The sequence below is a fragment of the Pleuronectes platessa genome, chromosome 10 (assembly GCF_947347685.1).
Source record: "Pleuronectes platessa chromosome 10, fPlePla1.1, whole genome shotgun sequence".
Lineage (NCBI taxonomy): Eukaryota > Metazoa > Chordata > Actinopteri > Pleuronectiformes > Pleuronectidae > Pleuronectes > Pleuronectes platessa.
The window spans coordinates 10,514,354-10,535,907 of NC_070635.1; the positions used below are offsets into that span (position 1 = coordinate 10,514,354).

General features: G+C 45.1%; 3 protein-coding genes across 4 annotated transcripts; 2 read left to right on the top strand and 1 right to left on the bottom strand.

Moving 5' to 3' along the window:
* Positions 1 to 237: 237 nt before the first annotated feature.
* uts2r3 (urotensin-2 receptor 3) lies at positions 238 to 1,383 on the top strand. Its single transcript, XM_053432122.1, has one exon. The coding sequence runs from the start codon at positions 238 to 240 to the stop codon at positions 1,381 to 1,383; it is 1,146 nt and encodes a 381-aa protein (XP_053288097.1).
* A 7,824-nt stretch (positions 1,384 to 9,207) lies between these two features.
* khdc4 (KH domain containing 4, pre-mRNA splicing factor) lies at positions 9,208 to 15,946 on the top strand. Of its 2 annotated transcripts, none has more exons than XM_053432096.1 (14): positions 9,208 to 9,367; positions 9,775 to 9,958; positions 10,552 to 10,680; positions 10,768 to 10,847; positions 10,935 to 10,987; positions 11,085 to 11,263; positions 11,446 to 11,663; positions 11,746 to 11,806; positions 12,577 to 12,637; positions 12,749 to 13,011; positions 13,196 to 13,339; positions 13,868 to 13,977; positions 14,067 to 14,152; positions 15,169 to 15,946. In XM_053432096.1, exons 1-14 carry the CDS (start codon positions 9,339 to 9,341, stop codon positions 15,399 to 15,401), a joined length of 1,830 nt encoding a protein of 609 aa, XP_053288071.1. In that variant the 5' UTR covers positions 9,208 to 9,338; the 3' UTR covers positions 15,402 to 15,946. The 2 variants fall into 2 exon arrangements, with proteins under 2 accessions (XP_053288071.1, XP_053288072.1); XM_053432097.1 differs by having other exon boundaries at positions 11,446 to 11,657.
* Positions 15,947 to 16,267: 321 nt separating this feature from the next.
* On the bottom strand, positions 16,268 to 21,051 carry LOC128449094 (NADH dehydrogenase [ubiquinone] flavoprotein 1, mitochondrial). Its single transcript, XM_053432116.1, has 10 exons — positions 20,871 to 21,051; positions 20,144 to 20,226; positions 19,869 to 20,039; positions 19,598 to 19,781; positions 19,324 to 19,513; positions 17,175 to 17,387; positions 16,901 to 17,067; positions 16,736 to 16,817; positions 16,500 to 16,645; positions 16,268 to 16,389 (listed from the first exon to the last, which is right to left on the bottom strand). The coding sequence occupies exons 1-10, from the start codon at positions 20,952 to 20,954 to the stop codon at positions 16,294 to 16,296; spliced, it is 1,416 nt and encodes a 471-aa protein (XP_053288091.1). The 5' UTR covers positions 20,955 to 21,051; the 3' UTR covers positions 16,268 to 16,293.
* Between the last annotated feature and the right edge of the window lie 503 nt (positions 21,052 to 21,554).

The following is a 21,554-nucleotide window of genomic DNA, read 5'->3' on the forward strand; positions in this document are numbered from 1 at the left end:
CTCAAAGCATCAGTTTCCTTCATCCTTATGTCAAATAAATAAAATCGCCAGAAAATACGACAGAAAGTGGAAAGTAGTGATTAAACTAACAAATTATCCCTTTGTTGTCCTCTCCACCTCTTTCTCTTCTCTTTCTTTCTTTCCTCTCCTTTTCTCTTTCTGCTGAAACTGAATCTGAAACAGATTGAGCTTTAAACTCCATCGCTACGTTCCTTATAACTTAAAAAAATCCACATTATGGACTTCTCAGGTTCTTTGCCTCCACCCTCCGCATTCACCTTCCCCATCACCCCAAATGTCTCTATACCTTCCCCGACTCCCTCCCTCTCTCCATCACCCAGCCTGGCATCCACCGCTCTCTTCTGCTCCCTCCTCTCCCTTCTCTCCTTGATGGGCATCACAGGAAACCTGTACACGTTAGGCCTCCTTCTGAGGCGCAAGAGGAGCAAGAGAAGACGCGCAGCAGGGCCATCCTGCTGCCTGATGAGAGTACCTATACCCTTCTGCCTCTCCAACGCCTCCTCCCCCTCCACCTCCCCCATCTCGTCTTCTTCTTCCTCCTCCTCCTCTCTTCACCTCCAGGTGCTGAGCCTCGCACTTGCCGACCTGCTCTACCTTTTCACCGCCCCCTTCATCGTGTACGACAGCCTGGCGTCAGGCTGGGCCTTTGGTGAGCCGGGCTGCCGCCTCCTCCTGAGCCTGGACCTCCTCACCATGCACGCCTCCATCTTTACTCTCACCGCCATGAGTCTGGACCGCTACCGGGCTGTGGCTCACCCCTTGCACACCTCCTCCTCAAACTCCTCCGGCCTGCTGCGTGTGGGCCTGGCCTGGGGGCTGGCTGTGGCTCTGAGTCTGCCCATGATTATCACCCTGCACCTGGAGGATGGGGAGAACCAGGAGGGCCAGCTGTGTGTGCCGGCGTGGGACGAGCAGAGCTCCAAAGCCTATCTGAGTGTGCTGTTCTGCACCAGCATCCTCGGTCCTGGGCTGGCCATCGGAGCCCTCTATGCCACCCTGGGCCGGCTGTACTGGGTGTCTCAGACCAAGCCGGCCTGGGCTACTGCGAGCAGCACTGCTTGTCCTCCCCGTGCTCCCAAACCCAAAGTCCTGCTCCTCATCCTGGGTATCGTTCTGGCCTTTTGGGCCTGTTTTCTCCCTTTCTGGATCTGGCAGCTGCTGCCGCTGTACAAGCCCGACATGCTGCGGACGGTCCCGGTGGGGACGCAGGTGACAGTGAATCGCATCCTGACGGGGCTGACCTATGGAAACTCTTGTGTGAATCCGTTCTTCTACACACTATTGACAGGAAAGCGAAGACGCAACAGGCAGACGCTGACATCAGCAAATCAGCTCTGCCGCAAGAGCAGTCCACTGCAGTAGTGTGATGTCAGTGACTCAGTGTGTTGACGGCACAGATAATAATGTGAGTGTGTACGTGTGTTTAACATTATGCAAATGTATGAAAATATGATGTACACAAAGGCTTTATGAATTTATTACTGCAAAGACGATTGATTTAGAATCAGCCAGGGATACAATGATAACAAGCAAATGATAACACTTTGTAAGGTGCTTTGTGAACAGAAATAAATATTTTATTAAGAGATTAAATGTTAACTATCTTTGTTTTGTTGCCAATGCATAAAAGCATGAGTTGACAATATTTCCTATTTGGAGATTAGATGGGTTTTACCAGAAAAAGACGACAATCTCAGTGTGTCACCTATCTTTTCAAAATCATCAGTGTTCATATCAAATAATGTCTCAACTTGCTGTGAACTTACATGTTGATCATTTGGTTTTAAATGTCTTATTGAGATTATATTTGTGACTATGGAAATTAACCCTAAACTGAAAGATCTAGGAATAGAGAGGATTTTTTATTTTGTAAGAAGATTTTTTGTCCTTCAAGCAAATCGGTGCTACAAAATATTAAGGACAGATTATGTCATATGTTGCACAAGCATTTCCAGTAAAACCATGATGCACTTCTGCTCATTTCCAGAGAACACTCAGAGAACGACTGGTTGTAACTGGTCTGGACCTGGTTGAGACATTTTTCTCAGACACCATTTGTTGACACATGTTGGAGCAGGTCAGATTCTTGATTTGCTTCCCCTGACTCATATAAAACAATATAAGTTTATATTATCACGACCTGCATGCTGGGTTTGCCAATTTAGTTATTATGAATGGTGTTTTACATGGCCTCGCCTCGTGTTGACTGTAACTGATGTTTATAATAATGCATAATATACAGCCTTGAATAAAAACTAAGTTTTCTGTAATACAATGTGTTGCTGGATCTTTAACTATAGTTTGGCCGTGCACAAAAGAACACGATATCTAAATGGAAATGTCTTGCACGCTGCAATCATACTTCTGTGTGTGTGCGTGAGAGTGTGTGTGTTTGTGTGTGTGAATGAGAGAGTGTGCGTGTGTGTTATTAGCTCAAGAGGATCTTCCCGGCTCTTGTGTGTCTGTTTCTGGGTGTATCCCTGTAGCAACAGTCTGTGTCTGCCTGTCTGACTCAAAGGCTGCACTGTACTGTATCACAAACCCTGCTGCTCTTTGACGCAGATGAGCAAATACTGGTGTTTGACATAGAGGGATGGGTAGACTGGACAAAATCGGTGGGGGGGTTAGGGGGTTATCAGGCTGGCGTGTGTGTGTGTGTGGGGGGGGGGGGGGGGTATACTTGAGGCGTCTTGGTTTAAGGTCCTGATATCGGTTTATCAGCAGATTATATTATATATACAAACAAATTGGCAATGATTGCTCAGACATAATTTTCTACCTATTTTGGCAGAGAAATGTAACAGAGGCTTGATATTTTACAGTTTAAGCATAAAAGATACTGTGAATAACTATAAATAAAAAGAGAATATAAATACAAACAAATATAAAGAACTTGAATTAAATTAAAGGTCTTTTCTGCATTATAAATTCTTTAAAATTTCATACTGACATATTTCAACACACTCTGATACGATATATCTGGGAAACTGAAATCTTTGACCAAACTCTAATGTTTTTAAAAAATATCTAATGTAGCTTATGTCATTAATGCAAAACTATCAGTCAATTTATGCATTAATTCTCATTACAGAAAAAAAAGCTACATTTACAAGCTGAAATGAAAAATACTGCACAAAAGAGGAAGCACTGAACCATTAAGTTTTTAATTTCATCACTGGTTGTTCAGAGTTGGCCCCAAGTGAAATATGTGGGCGTTGATGTTCTCTTTGTCACTATGACCCATAATCCCATTACGCTCCATTAACTGTGCTTAACTGTGTTGAGACTTGACATTCAGTAACTTGTGAGAGTACATTATCCCCAGGTATTCACTTATCAAAGTGATTTCATGTTAAATGTGACGTAAAATGAGCCTCGAAATACTGGAGGAGAGCAAAGTTTGAGTTTGGGTTTATTTATTTGTGCATAAAGGGAACACGTGCAGGAAGATTCACAGAGGAGGAGAACAGCTGAGGGCTGCAGGAGAAGCCGTGGCACCCAACAGGGCTTTACTGCACTGGTGATATACAGACAGGGTTAAAGAAACACGTACCGAAAGTATTTGCTAAAGGAGCTCGGGACATTTTCTCTTCTGTGATTCCATTAATTCTGAGACTGCATAGGGCCCTTCTACAGTCAGTGCTGCCTGCCATGTGTTTCCATTTACCTGGCCTGGATACGTCTGAGCTTAACGTTCCCAGTGCAGTTATTACCCGGAGCCCTGTGCGGTCACACACCACAGGGGGCGCCCTCTGTTGTGAACTTAATGCAATAGCCATCCACATTTCACAGACAGCGAGGCCCTCTCAGCACATTTGTCCGTTTGAAAGGAATTTCTTGCAGACAAAGAGCGAGTTCCATTTACAGCTCAAATCACCAGGCCTCATATGAGATCTGGTGAGTTTTGGACCCCTGGGTTAATACCACAATGACAGAAAAGATGGAGGGTGCTGCTTGTGTAAAGATGAAACTTGTCCAAAAAAGACATTGTGCAGCGGTGGCGTGGATATTAAAGCACAGGGAGCTTGTTGTTCGATCTTCTGCGTCTTCACAGTGGCCAGGTTCTGGGTGTCTTCTCAAACTCAATATATCAGATGATTAAGTCTTCCCTCAGGTCTGCTGGGATGACTGCGCGTTTGATAAACTACAAATACACGGTGTTTGGTCAACCCAACCAAATGGATGGAAAATATTGTCTCAGTTGGCAGACCGGACGATCTATAAACCTTGTGTTGTTTGTGTTAGTAGTTGCCAGCGCCGGCCGACTTGCTCCAATCATAACTTTTGTCCTCGTGTGCGACAGAAGCTTCTGATTTCATCCTGCGTTTACAGGCAGCGTCCACGGGGGAAAACACAAGGCCACATATTTTCTTTCGGGGGAACATCCCTGTGTGTTCTACCTGAGGATTTCATAAGTCCCAGCACATGTCCGTTTCCTGGAACCAGCACGCATCTTTCCATGCCTGCACCCCCTCGCCCCCTCACCCCGCCCGCCCATCAGTCTCTCCCTCTTGACCAGTGTTTGAGGCTCCTGCAGGTGCCCCTCCCATGGGCAGCCCGCTCAGGAAAGCATCCCGCTGTGCAGACGAGACGAGGCCGCAGCCCGGGCCAGATTCACGCTGTGAGGTGTATAAGAGGCTCCCATTCTCTCCAGACATACGCACACACACACACAAAAAAGATTCCCTTAGCACGCTGCCTCCGCCTGCCCTCCCCTAAAATTCAATCTCCCCATCTGTTTTCCCTCTCTCAATCATTTTATGTCGCCTCCACACTCGCTGCCCTGCCCACCCTCTCATTCCTCTGCATGCTCTTCTCACCTTATATGAAGTTAATTCACCAGATGCTTTGGGATTATGGATGACGGAAACTCTTGATAGAATTCCAGATTTCGACTCCTGCAACGTCACCGCAGCACCTATCAAAGGCACAAAATCAATAGACTTCATGATGCCCACGCATGTAGTCAACACGGCCTTAATAAAAAAACTGCTTGTAATCGCTGGTTTGACAGCAAACTCCGAAACCCAGCAGCTCACAGTGTCTCTTTGTTCAGTCCATGGTAAGCCCACTGTGAGGCGCCCTCCTTCCCATCACGTCCCCTGACTTTACACCTCAGTGTCAGCCGCCAGGATCAGGCCAGAGCCAGGCGTGTGTGCCTTGAAGGCCGGAGGTTACATCAACCGACATACACATTACGGGTTCGCACTCGAGCTCTTACTAGGAAAGACAGTAAACATGGCGCGTCTGCCCCTCTCGCTGTGTTTCACCGTGTCTCTGAGCTGCGCTGCCTCCTCCTCCTGGCAGCACTCTGCGGGTAAACAATCATCCCTGTCAGGTCCGGCCTCACAGCTCCCCTGACCTCTGACCTCCTGACACTTCACTCATCCGAGCGCCACGCTGTGTTCATGCAGGGAGATCATGGCTGGGGAGGGACAGTACCCAATACCGTGACACTGGTCCAGATTACAACTAAAGCTTGTGTTGCCTTTTATGTATTAGTGCTGAAAAGATGAATCCATCTATCGATTAGTTGATATGAGAGTATGTCAGAAATAAGTGGTTGCTAGTTTCGGCTATTTCTCATGAACAATTACCCATCATTGGTTCCACTACTGAATATTTGGAACTATGGACAAAGCATGTTATCTAAATACAAAACCTGGGATATATGTTAATGAGCATTTTCCATTATTTTTTCATTATGGTGGATTAAAGAATGACTCAGGATCATTATCAGCAGACCAAATGTTCCAATTCTAAAAATATTATTAGTTGAAACCCTCTAATGCATATAAAAAAGACATAGTCTGTTTTTATGAGGTTATGTCTCCTTGCTATGTAAAAGGTGCATTTCAAACATATCTATGAGTGATTTCACTCAGTGGTGTTAAAAGTAAAGAGTTAGATTGAATCTAGAGAAGTCAAGACTTTAAGTATAAACCTGTTTAACTCAATGGGTAAAACAGATCCCAGCAGGGTCACAGTCTGTGTGAGAGGTGGAGGAGTGAACACTGAAGTCTAACAGAACTAGACAGCCACCTGCAGGTAAGACTGACACCGTCTGTGACTGCAACCAAACTCTTATTTGCCCCTGCTGAGCATTCCTCTCCTTCATTTCCTCACAGAAGCCACACCACTAATAAAAGGAATAAACTATTTATGGTTTTAAAAAATGTTTTTGTATAATAAGCTAGTATTCAGTCTTATGAAAATGCTTCCTCAGACAAAACACCATATCCATGAATGTGACCTCCCCTGCGTTTGTGAAAGTCTTATGTTCTTGTTACTTAATGTTGGTAAACAGCAGACTTGTCTCCTCCCTGATAAAACAGGAGCAACGACACACAAACAGAAGAATCTACTGAACCAAGCCTGTATCACAAACTAGTTATGAGATCAATTTTTTGTCCACTGGACAGTCTATCTGTGCCCAAGGCTCAGTGTGGACCTTCATCTATTCATTATGCATGTGCCAAGTTAACCTTTTGGTCACTGTTGTCATTATACAAACATGATGCCACGTACTTGAAGATTTTATCAGCAGAGGTTAGTAACAGCTATAAAATGGCTGCACTTGTTCTCCCGTATCTTCGTTACACGACACGTTCTCCCTCTTGTCTGTACATCCAGCTCAGGTGGCTCAGTAACTGACCCATCCTGGTAACAGTGTCCCCATGGGAGGACGCCTCCCATCCCCAGGGGTCAACACCGCAAGAATGAGCTCTGGTCACGCGGTAAATAGCAAATACTGTCTCTGGACAGAAAATAGGAATACTGACATTTCCCCTCATGTATGGTAGATTAAAGTGTATATAAACTATTTTTGTTTGTATCAAATGTTCAAATGCACAATTTTTTAGGGGGGTATAGATTATTATGCTTCTATTTTGGCAGACTGTTTCTTGAAAATGGCGTTACAATTTCTTGAGTCAACTACCTCAGTAAAAAGACCTTTTAAATTTAAAATATTTTACTTTAAAAACAAAGTACAAATATCCAGAGTCCTAATAGATGAATGTTAACAATACCAGTGTTGTGATCGGAAACTAATTCTGACCCTTTTGAAACTAACAATTTCCTCTAATGTGCACATGACATGGAGCTCGATCCTGATCAAACTGAAAACAGCAGAGTTCTGCAGACTGGTTTCATCGCCCAGGACACAGGACAAAAGAACCTCCACTATGGGCCTTGCTGTTGCTGCTGGTTGTTGAATCTGTTGCTCCATGTCGCCCCCACACAGCGTTCTCACCTTCCACAGTAAACCTGCACCCACTGGCCATGTCCCTGAGCTCCTGGGTGGTCAGTAACTGAACACCTCTACCTGCCGGGCTGACTCGGAGTAAACCCAGCACTTCAGAACAAACTGGGATGCTTTGCTCCGTCTATGAACATGACGTTGGGCTCATCCTGCTTCTGGGTCCGATTCTCCAGTATAAGATTACAGATGTGACAACCTGCAGCCATGTTCAGATTGATAGATTGAGTGGTGTCCTTTCTCCTGACAGATTAGAAAGCAAGCTACATTAAAATGCCAGGAAAAAAATATGGCAACCAGCGACAGACATGAATGACCCCTCTGAGCTGGAGTTGGTCATATTCAAAATATTTCCCATTGGAATTGAATACAGAATATTTTAGTGATAGGAATGTAATAACATAAGCCTGATGATGTGAGTGTATGTTTTTGTTTTTATTTTATTCTTATTTTATTAAACTTTCCTGTTTTGGTGCAAGTTCAGATGTTTCTTGTGTTTTGATAAGGTTCAAAACTGCGACAAAAATGGTTCTGTGCCAATTTGGAAGTTAAAACATATGTAATTCATGTTAGAACCTCAAATAAAGAGAAGAAATAGGTCAGCAACAGGTGATGTTTTCAGAAACTGCAGATCATATTAGAATTCATCCGTAGCAGTTGTTGACTTCATAGTGCTGTAACTATGACAATGAGCTACGCCAGACACAAATCCATCTACTGTCCTGTCAGTCGATTTTCAAAATGTTGTATGATCTGCACATTTTCTTGCTTATATTTAATTAAGGCTCAGAAATAAAACAATATCAATAATTATCACCATGTAATTTTTATCAATTGCAATATAACAAATGATCGCTATTGATATATTTTCTTATGCACTGTGAAAACATTGTGCGGAGGCACAACACATAACTGATCGACCTCAGAGATCGACCCCACTTTTTGTCATTGTCTGCTCGTGAAGATGAGATTAAAACCACTTCACTCAGGAGAAAGAAATCATCAAGTCTAAAACAAAACGGTTTAACACTTTTAACACTTCACTCAGGAGAAAGAAATCATCAAGTCTAAAACAAAACGGTTTAACACTCATTTTTGCCCATATCACCCAGCCCCATTCACATGGAAATCATGAGTCAGGATTGGTGTGTGCTATTAAAACATGACGGACAAATGAATGTTTGCGTTGTTCAGTGACACAAAATGTGGAAAACTAAGCAAAAAAATCGACAGGAACCCCAGAACGAATAAATGAAGAAAAACAACATCCTGACACATCTTTTAAAGTTTCTGTGAAGCTTTAGATAAAAACCTACCTTGACTCAACGTGCAGGCCTGTTTGGAGACAGGTGCTCGGGCTCAGCTCCTTCTCCTCCAGTGGAAACTTTAGTGGCTCCTCTAAACTCACTGGGGGTGCTGGGGAGGTGATGAAATGTGTAAGCAGGTGAGACAGCAGCAAACTCGGCCACCACACCTGATGATGTTTACTCTGAGGCACCAAATAACTAGAAAGGGCCCAACAATCAATCCCTTCAGAGTCAATCAAGCTGCACCAAACTTCACAAGCTCATAGACATCAGTTCTATAAATGTACCTATTCTAATTTGATCAAGATCCATGAGTTGTCTCTTGGGGAAAACAGAGGAAATGTTGAAAAACGTCCAACCTCCCAATGTTGAAGGACGAGAAAAATAAAAAACCCTGATTCAGATCCGCACCAAAAATCAAAGAGCTCTTCCCTGACCCCCACCACATGGTTTCCTAAAGTTTCAAGGTAATCGGTAAGCTGTTTTATCTATAATCTCACTTATAAACAAACAAACAGGCATCGAGAGGTGAAAACGTGACCTCGTCGGCGGAAGTAAACACGAGTTGCTCTCTGGCGCCATCTTGAGGCGTCGTCGTTAAACAACCGGAGGCGGAAACAGCGAGACACGAAGCTCGCACCCACAACAACACAACCTGCAGAGTCTGGCTAACGTGTCCGGAGGCTGCTGGACGGGTTTCGCCTTTTATTTTCACACTGAGAGGAAAATCCCCGTTGGACAAGACCTTGATGTCATTTTGTGGAACTCATAACGGCGGGTGAGTGCGTCGCACCGGGCTGTTTATTACCGTTTCCCCCGTGTAGCTGCTCGCTGTTAGCCCGGCTAGCTAGCTGACGTTAGCCTGTTTATATAATCATGGCGGACTGCTGCCGGGCTTCGGTGCACGGTGGTTGTTCTTTTGTTAACGTGTTACACAAGAAGAGGACACGTGTGTTCACATGTTACTGCTCATTGACAGAGACACGTGGTCACAATAAACTAAAAATCATTAAAAGAGTTGAACGAGGGAAACCTCCACAGTCCAGTCTCACATTTGTCAAAACCTGTCAAACAATAACACAGCGGTCAGCTGTCAGTTGATGACAGGTGGTTTAGCTCCAGGAAACATCATCTTAAGTAAGTTTATTTTCCCTGTGTATCTTATATTGTGTTCTGTCTTCTCAGGCGCCGCAGCAAATGGGACCAGCCCGGTCCCGGTCCGGGCCCCGGTGGGATGGGGGAGGCTGAGGCGGCACCCACCGGGGCTCTGGATGCTGCCGCCGCCGTGGCTGCCAAGATCAATGCCATGTTGGTGGCCAAGGGCAAACTCAAGCCCTCGCAGATTGGACCCCCAGGACCACCGGAGAAGGTAAAGAGCAATAACAGATACCACCTTAACAACTGCAGTCCTGCCAGTGTGACATGGTTTAACCACATCACAAACCACATCACCCAATATGATGAGCAGCTTCATAAATGAGTGTCAACATAAACTGAACAACAACCTTCATGTAGGTTGGATGTTTATCAGATTTGCTCTATTAAATAGCATTTGTTTTTGCTAGGTGTGAGAAATAAACTGCTAAATGAGCTTATACGATGAGACAATAGGAATTTTTCTCGTATCAGACCCCAGACCGTTAATTAATAATGTTTAAAAGCTCGGCCAATATTAATTTTGTGGGGCTGATCCATCGAACAACTTTGTTTGTCTGTAGAGTGATGCTTGGAACTATTTCAGATCAACCAATACCGAGCACCAATCCAATACAAGAGCATTTAAAGAAATAACAGCTTATTTATTCAACAGAGAGAAATTTGACTCCAATATAGCTTAGTAGAAATAGTAAAGAAAAGATAGTTGAATGGACAAACAGCAGATCCTCTATTGTTTTGGCACAAGAGTTATTTCTGTACCTTATATTAGTGAAGTGTCTCCTCTCTGGACTCCTCCTCATTCAGATGATGGGTGTTGGGAAGCCTCAAATGCCATCGAAAGCCAAAGATGACCTGGTAGTAGCCGAGGTTGAGATCAACGACGTCCCGATCACCTGTCGGAATCTCCTGACGCGTGGACAAACCCAGGATGAGGTCAGCAGCAACATGTTCAATCATATCCTAGCGTTAAGTTCATCAGCCGGCTTGTGAATTAATAATTGATATGTTTTTTACTTGCAGATCAGTAAAGTAAGCGGCGCTGCGGTTTCAACCAGAGGGCGTTTCATGACGTCGGAGGAGAAAGGCAAAGCTCTACCAGGGTGACTTCTCTTTTTTTTAGCAACTGATAAAACGTGTTGTTTACTGTTTATTAATAATACCTTTTTGTTACTGCTCTTTCCACACAGAGATCGACCTCTGTATCTCCATGTTCAAGGACAGACGAGAGAACTTGTGGACAGTCAGTATTTTGTCAAACTTATCATTAATCAATAATGGAGCCAGGTCTTCATGTTGACAGTAATTACATGAATTTTTTTTTAACCCGTGTTTTCCAGGGGCAGTTAATAGAATCAAGGAAATAATCACCAATGGTGTGGTCAAGGCTGCAACTGCCTCCTCATCATCTTCTTCATCCTTCACCCCAAGTTCGGTCACAATTTACCACCAGCATAACCCGCCTCCACCCTCGCTGCCCCCCATTCACCACCACCACAAACCACACTTTCAGTCGGGGGTAAGGAGTCTCTGTTTGAGTCATTTAAATTTTCATAAACTAAGTTGGAATGACATGGTCAGTATTCACCTTAAAATTATTTTATAGGTTTTCTTCTTCCAATAACTCCATATCTATTTGGTTGGTGGATGTTATGTTGCAGACAGTTATATTTGTGCCCTTTTGTCATCTTTGTGTTTCAGATGCATTATGTTCAAGATAAAATCTTTGTGGGACTGGAGCACGCTATCCACGGGTTTGTGGTCAAAGAGCGGGTCGAGGGCCCCGGTTGTTCTTACCTGCAGCACATTCAGGCCGAGACTGGGGCCAAAGTCTTCCTCAGAGGAAAGGGGTCAGGTTGTTTGGAGCCTGCCTCTGGACGAGAGGCCTTCGAACCCATGTACATCTACATCAGGTCAGGGTAATTTGAAACCTTCCTTTTCGGACATGATTATCGCTTGTGCAAAACTCTCTGGAGCTAAATTCAACCTTTTCCTCTCCAGTCATCCTAAACCAGAAGGACTCGCCGCAGCAAAAACCTTGTGTGAGAACCTTCTTCAGACTGTGAGTAAATTCCTGTTACTGTAAAACGAGTAACCTCCTATTTCCACTACAACTGGAATTGTGATTCCGAACACTGTTTAAACAACATCTGAACAATTGGAGTACCATATAGTGCCATTGTTTACTGGCTGGAGGAAGACCTGCATCACTGACCAGCTGACCACAGTTATGTTGGGTGCAGATATTCCAACTATTTGGAAATGCGGCACGGCTCTTGCTATTTAAACAGATTTAGTTGCTTATAACACCCAATTTAAAAACATAGCAAATATTCCAGAGGTACTTAAAAGATTAGCAAATGGTCAATTCATATATTCTAGACTGATCAAACTCTTAGGCACGAATGTGACAACTATTGGTGTCTCAAACCAACTCTGGAAAGAAAGATAAATGTCAGAGAAAAAACACCAAAGACATGCATTTGAAGCAACTTGAATCTGAGCTTTTACAGATGTTTCATTATGGTCATGCCTATTAGCACACATCAGAACTATAGAGAGTTGTGTACATTATGTGCTAATCCTCTACCATGAGATTAGCTGGTATTTTCTACACAAACAAATATTACAACAAAAAGATGGAGGTGCTTCTTCCAGGAGGAGATGATGAAGGGCATCAAATTATTTGAATTGAAACATAATAGTTCAAAGTATTATGTAGTATATTTATAATATGTTTTCTATAATACATATATCTTTTAAGAGTTGTCTTACCTTTTTATAATTACCTGCAGTTTGTTCCAAGCCTGAAGTACATTTTTCCTTTTGCAGGTCCATGCAGAATATTCTCGCTTCCTCAATCAAATGAGTACAATGATGCCAACACAACAAGGTACACAACACCTGGTCGTCTGTGGTCTGGATTCATGGCTTGAGTTGTTACTGTTGCTCCTGTCATTGAGAAATCCTGACATGCTCTGCCTCCCTCTTCTTCCTCCCCCAGGCTTTGCTCAGCCTCCAGTGGTGAATGGGATGCCTCCTCAGCCACCTTACTACCCCCCTGCTGGATTCCAACCGGTCTACGCCATGCCTGTACCCCCACCTCAGCCCCAACCTGTCCCTCCACCTTACACTGTCCCCCTTCCCATACCTCCTGCAGCACCCACAGGCGTGCCTCCCCAATATGCACTCCCACCCGGCCCTGTTCCAGCCCCCTGCCCTGTTCCAGCTCCTGCCCCTGCTTCCATTCAAGGCATGATGCCACAGGTAAGAGTGAGCCGTGACACCCCTCATCATTTTATGACGTATTTTTTTTATAAAAAATAGCCATTTCTGATTCAAATCTACCCATCAAAACAATAAATAAAACTTTGAAACTTTGCTTAATCTCAATTATGCAATTATGCAAAGTTTTTAGTTTTAACCCTAACCCTAACCCATTTTTTTCCAGATTCTTCCTCCTGCACCATTTCCTCAATCTGCTGCAGCGCCACCCAAAGCTCCACCTTCTGCTGCCCCCACCAACCCACCACAGAGAAGACGCTTCACAGAGGAGGTGCCTGACGAGAGCGACAGCGGCCTGCTGGGATACCAGGTGATTAACGACTACCCACGATTGCAAACTGTCATATTTCCTTGTTTTTGTTTTTCCCTCTACTTTTCTTTTCCTCCATCTTGTTCCCCCTTGTGTGCCTTTCGCCTCTTGTTTGTGTCTTCGTTTTTTCTTGAGTGCATTTTGTGTCCGGTCACTTTCATCAGCTGTTGTGTCATTCCTGTGTGAAGCTGCTCTCTTTAGTCACTGTCTGGAGTCTATCCTTCGTCTTCCTCCACCCTTTCTTCACATGTTTAGTGTACAGTGGTTGAGATTGCATGGCCTGCTGTTTCCCAGTAGTTCACTTATGTGTTCAGAGAAACAATTATTTCTGCTAAGCTTTGAGTATCTTTCAAAGAGGATGAGGAGAAATGTCTGTGTAATGACAGACTTGTGGTAAGCTATAACTCGCATTTACCAATTTTTCTTTCACATTGGTGCTGGGATAGGTATATTATAACAGATTATAGTGTTAGGACAGGGTTTAGTCGGGGATATGTGCTAATCGTGCCTGTGTTTTTCTGCTCATAGCATGGACCCATTCATATGACTAATTTAGGTGCAGGCTTCCTAGTGGGCAGCCCTGAGACTGCAGGACCCCCACCACCGAGTTCCTCTGGCCCGCCGATTGAGAGGGACAGGTACTGAGAGCGTTGTGATATTTGCTTATATTTCATCTTAAATGTATTAGACATAGTTTCCTCACGCCATCTCGTCTTCTGTTCTCCAGTCGGCAACTAATGCCTCCACCACTTTTGCCTGTGAATGGAGTGAGACCCAAGATGGAGGAGAGAAGGCTGCCCCAAGGCCCCATGGGTAAGGGCATTATCCTTTGGACTGACAAATCACTGACCAAATCCAAATCCACAGTTCCTGACTGTGCCCTCGTTTATAAGCTCAGCCTGGATCTATTCACAGCCGTAATGTCGAACTGCAGAGTGTAAAATGTAAATCCTCTCCCGGGCCGCTCGACTGTGTCTGGAGTTCAGTGGCTTTTCTTGAGATTGCACATGTAGAGGGCAAATACACAAGTAAAAAAAATTAAGCTTTTTCTTTTGGATTTGAATAATGAGCCTCCCTGCTTTTGTGGCAGATTAGATAAATGCAGCATTACATGCAGGCACACACGAACACACACACACACACACACACACACACACACACACACACACACACACACACACACACACACACACAAAAACACAAACACACACAAACAGCCTCAAAGTGGCCCTTATGCTTCTTATGATTCCTCCAGGATTCTGTTGCTGTGACTAGAAACCTCCAGGTAGTGAGGTGGAGCTATGACTCACCATCTTTTGTTCATTGCTCAGTCATTTGTCTCATAAGTCGAAACCCACCGTCCCGTTCTGATGACATCATCAGTCTGGAGTCTCCGTAGTCTGTTTGCTTTCCTCACTAACGAGAATCTCTCCTGTTTTTGTGTTTTTCTCTTTTTCTCTGTGTTTTTCTTCTCTTCCATGTGTCTCTGGGGCCATGCTGGATGCTGATTGGGGGTGGGGCACGACTCGTCCTGTGACGCTGTCCTGCCACTCGATTGGACAACACTGTCGCTCCCCACCAACCAATGGCTGCTCTCAAATGGCTGCTCCTTCCTCTACTTTGCTGAAACTATGATTCAAATCTATTAACTATTTGTTTCTCCCAAAATGTCTTTTGAATAATTAACTTTCGTGTGTTTTTATATGAAACATTTTGCTGCTGCTGCTGTTTTTGTGTTTCTTTTTCTCTCTCCCCATATCTCTCTCTTTCTCCCTCTCTCCCCAAATCCGCCACCTTTTCCTCTCTTCTGCGTGTCTTCCCTCTTTCAGAGCCCGCAGTGAAAAGATTAAAAACTGGTTTGGTAGCATACACTGGGGACTCATCTGATGAAGAGGAAGACCACGGCACCTCTAAAGCCTCAGGGCCAGGTAACCCTGGGGCTGTCCCCCCGACCTCCATCTCCTCAGGCTGGACACAGGGCTATCGCTGCCCTCCCCCACCACCCCCTCGTGCTAAAACACAGCCACAGCAGCAGTCGATGCCTTTCTGGATGGCCCCGTAAAGCAGGAAAAATCTAACCTCCCTCAGTGCTTTCTACAGAGTCTTATAGGACGGTCAACCGAAATGAGCCCATCATTTTCCAGCACTCATCACATGGATGACAGTTCAAAGCTTCTGTGGTCTCAGCATTATTTGAGTGCTAAGGGTCCTAATGGACATTCTATTCAGTTTTTTTTTCACTGCACACAGGATAGTTTGAAGATGATTATTTGCCGGACTGATACTGCAAACTATTCTGTGGCTGTATAGATGATAAGATGAGACATTCTGCTTCGGGTTTTTAAAAATGGAATGATATCCCCATGCTGAGTGTCTTTTGTAAAATCAGTTTCACCTCCCGATCATGTCGAACATCACTGACCACTTTTCATTTCATCCCATATTTCCTACTTTTCTGCCCCTTTTACTTTTTTCGGTCCAAGTCAGTGACACCATCCTTTCGTATTCTGTTGTTTTGTACAGATCATATCGGACTAAATGTAGGGAAACCTGATTAATTTGTTTCATGCTTTTATGAAATAAACTTAATTTATTGCCATGTTTAAACTTGTTCTGTGTATTTTCTATGAAACTCTGTCCTGTCATATTTGGCAAAGGGATCATTGCAAACCAATCAGTCACATCTGTAGCTGTAAACAGTTGTACCTGCTAAAATACAGTAAACTGTGACGATCTTACTCTTACTCATAATAAAACTACTTATCCAAGGATGATAACTTTAGACTAAGATGAAACTTCAAAGCACTCTTATACTGTACAATCAAGAAAAAGCCTTTTAATTTGAAAAACTATGCCCAAAGGTAATGTTTACATTTAAGTTTACACATTTAACATGATAAGCTTTAAAATAATAAAGATGTGAAAGACAGAAAGCTGACATGGACATCACACTTTCACATCATCTCAATCTCCGGCTCTCTTGGAGGGTTTTTCTTGTTGTACTGACCAATGCGATTCTCCATGATTGGTCGGAAATGGCGGATTAGGCCCTGTAGATAAAAAGACAAAGAAGAAGATTACAAAATTACCAATTGCTACTCGTTTGAATGTGTAGCCTTGGTCACTTTCACGTCAGTAAAACGCTTCCAAGAAATGTCACCTGCACCGGCCAAGCGGCTCCATCCCCGAGGGCACAGATGGTGTGTCCCTCGATCTGCTTGCTCAGCTCCCAGATCATGTCGATCTCTGAAACAGCTGCTTCTCCTCGCACAAACCTCCACATCATCTGATCCATCCAGTCCACACCTGAGGACAGGAAGCAGAGGGAGGAGGTCCCCACACATAAAAACACCAAACAAGCTGGATTGGGGTGGAACACATTCTGCAGTGCCTTACCCTCTCTGCAGGGGGTGCACTGGCCACAGCTCTCATGTTTGTAGAACTCCACCAAACGTGCAATGGCTCTAATCACATCAGTCTGCAGGGGAAACACATAATCACTGAAGTCAGATTTTAAGGGAAGGTGCAGTGCATTGTGGGATTATTCAGGGAGAGTTTTACCGATTTATCCAGGACTATAATGGCTGCAGTTCCCAGAGCCGTCTCTGCTCGGACCAGGTCATCGAAATCCATCAAAACATCATCGCACACATGCCGAGGGATGATGGGAGTGGAGGACCCCCCTGGGATCACTCCTAGCAGATTGTCCCAGCCGCCCCTCACTCCTCCTGCATCCAATCAGAAGGGGAGGTCAACATCTCGTAAAGTAAACCAGCATCAACACAGAGGAGGAGTGTAAACACACACACACACACACACACACACACACACACACCTCCGTGTCTCTCTATCAGCTCCCTCAGAGGAACAGACATCTCCTCCTCCACCGTGCACGGCGTGTTCACGTGACCGGAGATGTTGAACAGCTTGGTCCCAGAGTTCCTCTCCCTCCCGAAGCCGGCAAACCAGGCTCCTCCCCGACGACAGATCGCGGGCGCCACAGCAACCGTCTCCACGTTGGAAACAGTGGTCGGGCATCCAAACACGCCTGTAGGGAGAGGGATGCAGCCGGGGGGGAATAATCAGATCAGGACTATAAGGATAATGTTAACTTATTGTGCAGTTTCTTAAAGGGATAGGGCTGAGAAGATAATGGGTGAATTTTCATTTTGGGGTGAACTATCCCTTTAACCCTTTATTCTTAACTCCCCTTAACTCCCCTTCTCTACTCTTCTCATCTCATCATATACCAACCCACTGTCCATCCCTTTACTGGCTATACTAGCCCCATGCACAGACTTTTAACTTTTACCACTTACATATTCTTATATATTTATATAATTATATATATATTATCTCATCTCATCTCATTTTCGTCCGCTTATCCGGGGTCGGGTCGCGGGGGGAGCAGCTCAAGCAGGGGGCCCCAGACTTCCCTTTCCCGGGCCACATTGACCAACTCTGACGGGGGGATCCCGAGGCGTTCCCAGGCCAGTGTTGAGATATAATCTCTCCACCTAGTTCTGGGTCTTCCCCGAGGTCGCCTCCCCACTGGACGTGCCTGAAACACCTCCCAAGGAAGGCGCCCAGTGGGCATCCTTACCAGATGCCCGAACCACCTCAGCTGACTCCTTTCTAAGTAAAGGAGCAGCGGCTCTAATCCGAGTTCCTCACGGATGGCTGAGCTTCTCACCCTATCCCTAAGGGAGACGCCAGCCACCCTTCTGAGAAAACTCATCTCGGCCGCTTGTACCTGCGATCTCGTCCTTTCGGTCATCACCCAGCCCTCATGACCATAGGTGAGGATAGGAACGAAGATCGACCGGTAGATCGAGAGCTTTGCCTTGCGGCTCAGCTCTCTTTTCGTTACAACGGTGCGGTAAAGCGAACGCAATACCGCCCCCGCTGCTCCGATTCTCCGGCCAATCTCACGCTCCATAGTACCCTCACTCGCGAACAAGACCCCGAGGTACTTGAACTCCTTCACTTGGGCTAAGGACTCATTTCCTACCCGGAGTAAGCAATCCATCGGTTTCCTGCTAAGAGTCATGGCCTCAGATTTAGCGGTGCTGATCCTCATCCCAGCCGCTTCACACTCGGCCGCCAGCCGATCCAGTGAGTGCTGAAGGTCACAGGCCGATGATCCAATGAGGACCACGTCATCTGCAAAAAGCAGTGACGAGATCCTCAGACCACCGAACTGCAACCCCTCCCCACCACGACTACGCCTTGATATCCTGTCCATGTATATCACAAACAGGATTGGTGACAAGGCGCAGCCCTGGCGGAGACCAGCTCCCACTGAGAACGAAACTGACTGGCTGCCGAGGACGCAAACACAGCTCTCGCTTTGGGAGTACAGGGATTGGATGGCCCTGAGGATAGACCCCCTTACCCCATACTCCCGCAGCACCTCCCACAGTTTCTCCCGGGGGACCCGGTCATACGCCTTCTCCAGATCCACAAAACACATGTAGACCGGATGGGCATACTCCCAGGCCCCCTCCAGGATCCTTGCGAGAGTGAAGAGCTGGTCCGTAGTTCCACGTCCGGGGCGAAAACCGCATTGTTCCTCTTCAATCTGAGGTTCGACGATCCAGCACCTTGGAGTAGACTTTACCAGGGAGGCTGAGAAGTGTGATATATATTATGTTGTTTTATATTTACATATATTTATATCTGTTTGTACTATCCACTATAGCAGCACAATAACACTTTCATTCTAGACACTGACACAATCACATCATTGCATTCTATACCATAGGGTCAGACCCATTCATGTACCTGTATCTGCAATGTTCTACCTATGTATATGGGTTTTATGTATGTATGTCAGTTAAGTGTATAAGTGTATAAGTGTATAAGCTACTGGATGACCTAAATTTCCCACGGGATTAATAAAGTATCCATCTATCTATCTATCATCTATTAAACTTTGTAGGAAATTAGATGAAGGGGATTGTGGAGCTGGACTGTGGCCTCACCTATATCTGCAGGGAATGGTGGCTTCAGTCGGGGTTTCCCTTGTTTTCCCTCAAGAGACTCGATGAGGGCCGTCTCCTCACCGCAGATGTAGGCGCCGGCTCCTCGCATCACAAACACGTCAAAGTCAAACCCAGATCCGCAGGCGTTCTTCCCTATCAGCCCTGCTTTGTAAGCCTCATTGATAGCCACCTGTTTTGGGGAAAGACATCATCATCATCATCATCCCAGCACGAGACGACCTGGCACACCAGTCCTCCCTGTGGGTTTACACACCTGTAGATTTGACGACTCGTTGTAGAACTCTCCTCTGATGTAGATGTACGCAGCGTGGGCTCCCATGGCTCTTCCAGCCAGCAGGCAGCCCTCGATCAGCTTGTGGGGGTCGTGACGCATGATCTCACGGTCTTTACACGTCCCCGGCTCGCCCTCGTCAGCATTCACCACCAAATACTTAGGCCTGGGAGATGGATACATCAGCACAGTGGCATTACTGGTGCAGGACATGGACGTGGGCCTAAAGTCTCCCTTTACTTTCTGCTCCTACCTGCCGTCACTGGGTTTGTTCATGAAGCTCCACTTCATTCCAGTGGGGAAGCCTGCCCCCCCCCTGCCCCGCAGCCCTGAGATTTTAACCTCGTTCAGAATCCAGTCTGGTCCCTTCAGCATGATCTCCTTCGTCTTGTACCAGTCTCCTCTTTTTGCTGCTCCCTTCAGTCTGGTAGAAGGAGGGAGACAGATATCGTGAGATGGACGATGATGTTTACATGGTGTCAGGTCATCCGAGACCAGGCAGGGTGGTTTTACATTTAATACTTTTACCTCCAGTCATGCCGGCCATATAAGTTGGTGAATATCCGGTCCTGGTCGCTCAGGGAGCCAAACGTGGACTTTTTTGGCTTCACCTGGTGATTGAGAAAAAGGTTTTGGACACTTGTCAATCCAAAGATCAATTATTATGAATTTGTGAGCTGCCTATTCTCATTCAGACATATCAATGCGGGTTATACTGACTCAAAACATTATTTGAACGCTGCAAAGGCAATATGGTGTTAAAAAGGTTAGCACTGTCACCTCCCAGCAAAAATGGTTCTTGGTTTGAATCCCTGTTCGGTTGAGGTTAGACCTGTGATATCCTGGCAACCCAATGTCAGCTGTCCGCTCAAAGGATAATGAATGGATGGATGGAAAAATGTCCCATTTCCCTCCCATCACTGTTTTATTAACCCTATGACCTCCTTTACAATCAGTGTATATGGAGCTGAAGCATTGATGGTAGAGTGATTAGTTAAATACCTCAAAAACATCAACTGTAAAAAAACATACCCAGAGCAAAGCCAGGCTTTTTTAACTGAACACCTTTTAAGTACCTCAGATTCTTTCTACTCTCTTTCAAATAACATTATTGAAATGTTATTATTACATATTTATATGTAATATGACAATAAGGTAGGACCAGAGACAAGTAGATCGAACGTATCATCAGTGTCTTGTGCCCGTTGATCTGCTGTGTACACAGTAAATAGAGCTGCAGGGTGAACAGGCCCACCTGAGTTTGTGCTGCGCTGCTGTAGCTCAGCCGCGGAGTGATCTGACGCGTCACCGCATTCCACAGTGTCCGCCGCGGCAGCATCGTGCAGGAGGAAGAAAACAACAACAACAACAAACTGTTTGATTCTCCTGAGGCTTCTCCTCTGTTCAACGTCTCCTGCAGCTCAATCGATGTGTGAGAGCTTCCTGCTGAACGAGCTTCTGCAGCTTCATTAAGCTAAGAGGATTATCTGGCTACCACGTCACTTTATCTCCCAGCTTCCCCTGCGGCGCGCACAGGTATCCAACTCTTCACACAAGCACACAAAGTGACACTGTTAGGGGTCAGTATCAGGGTCCAGAGTCAGAATAACCTTTGACCTGTGGCTGTCATTTAGTTTCATATCAGTGTGGTGAACACCAGCCTGTGAAATGTGAAGCTAATTGAACAGACTTTTCCTTTCCTTCACAACCTCCTAAGAAACACTGGAGGAGCTACAGGTGAATACAAAAAAAGAGGAAATGAGCTGTTACGCACATAAACATGAGCATAAATTCATAACACATAGAATGCAGAGGTGGCTTTTCAAACAGCTTTAACATAATTTAATTAGATAGTAATAGTTTAAAATGCTCCTGGTAGACCATAAGCACCTATAAGGATTCAATTTAAGTTGTTTTAAATATATTTCCTGGTTTGAGG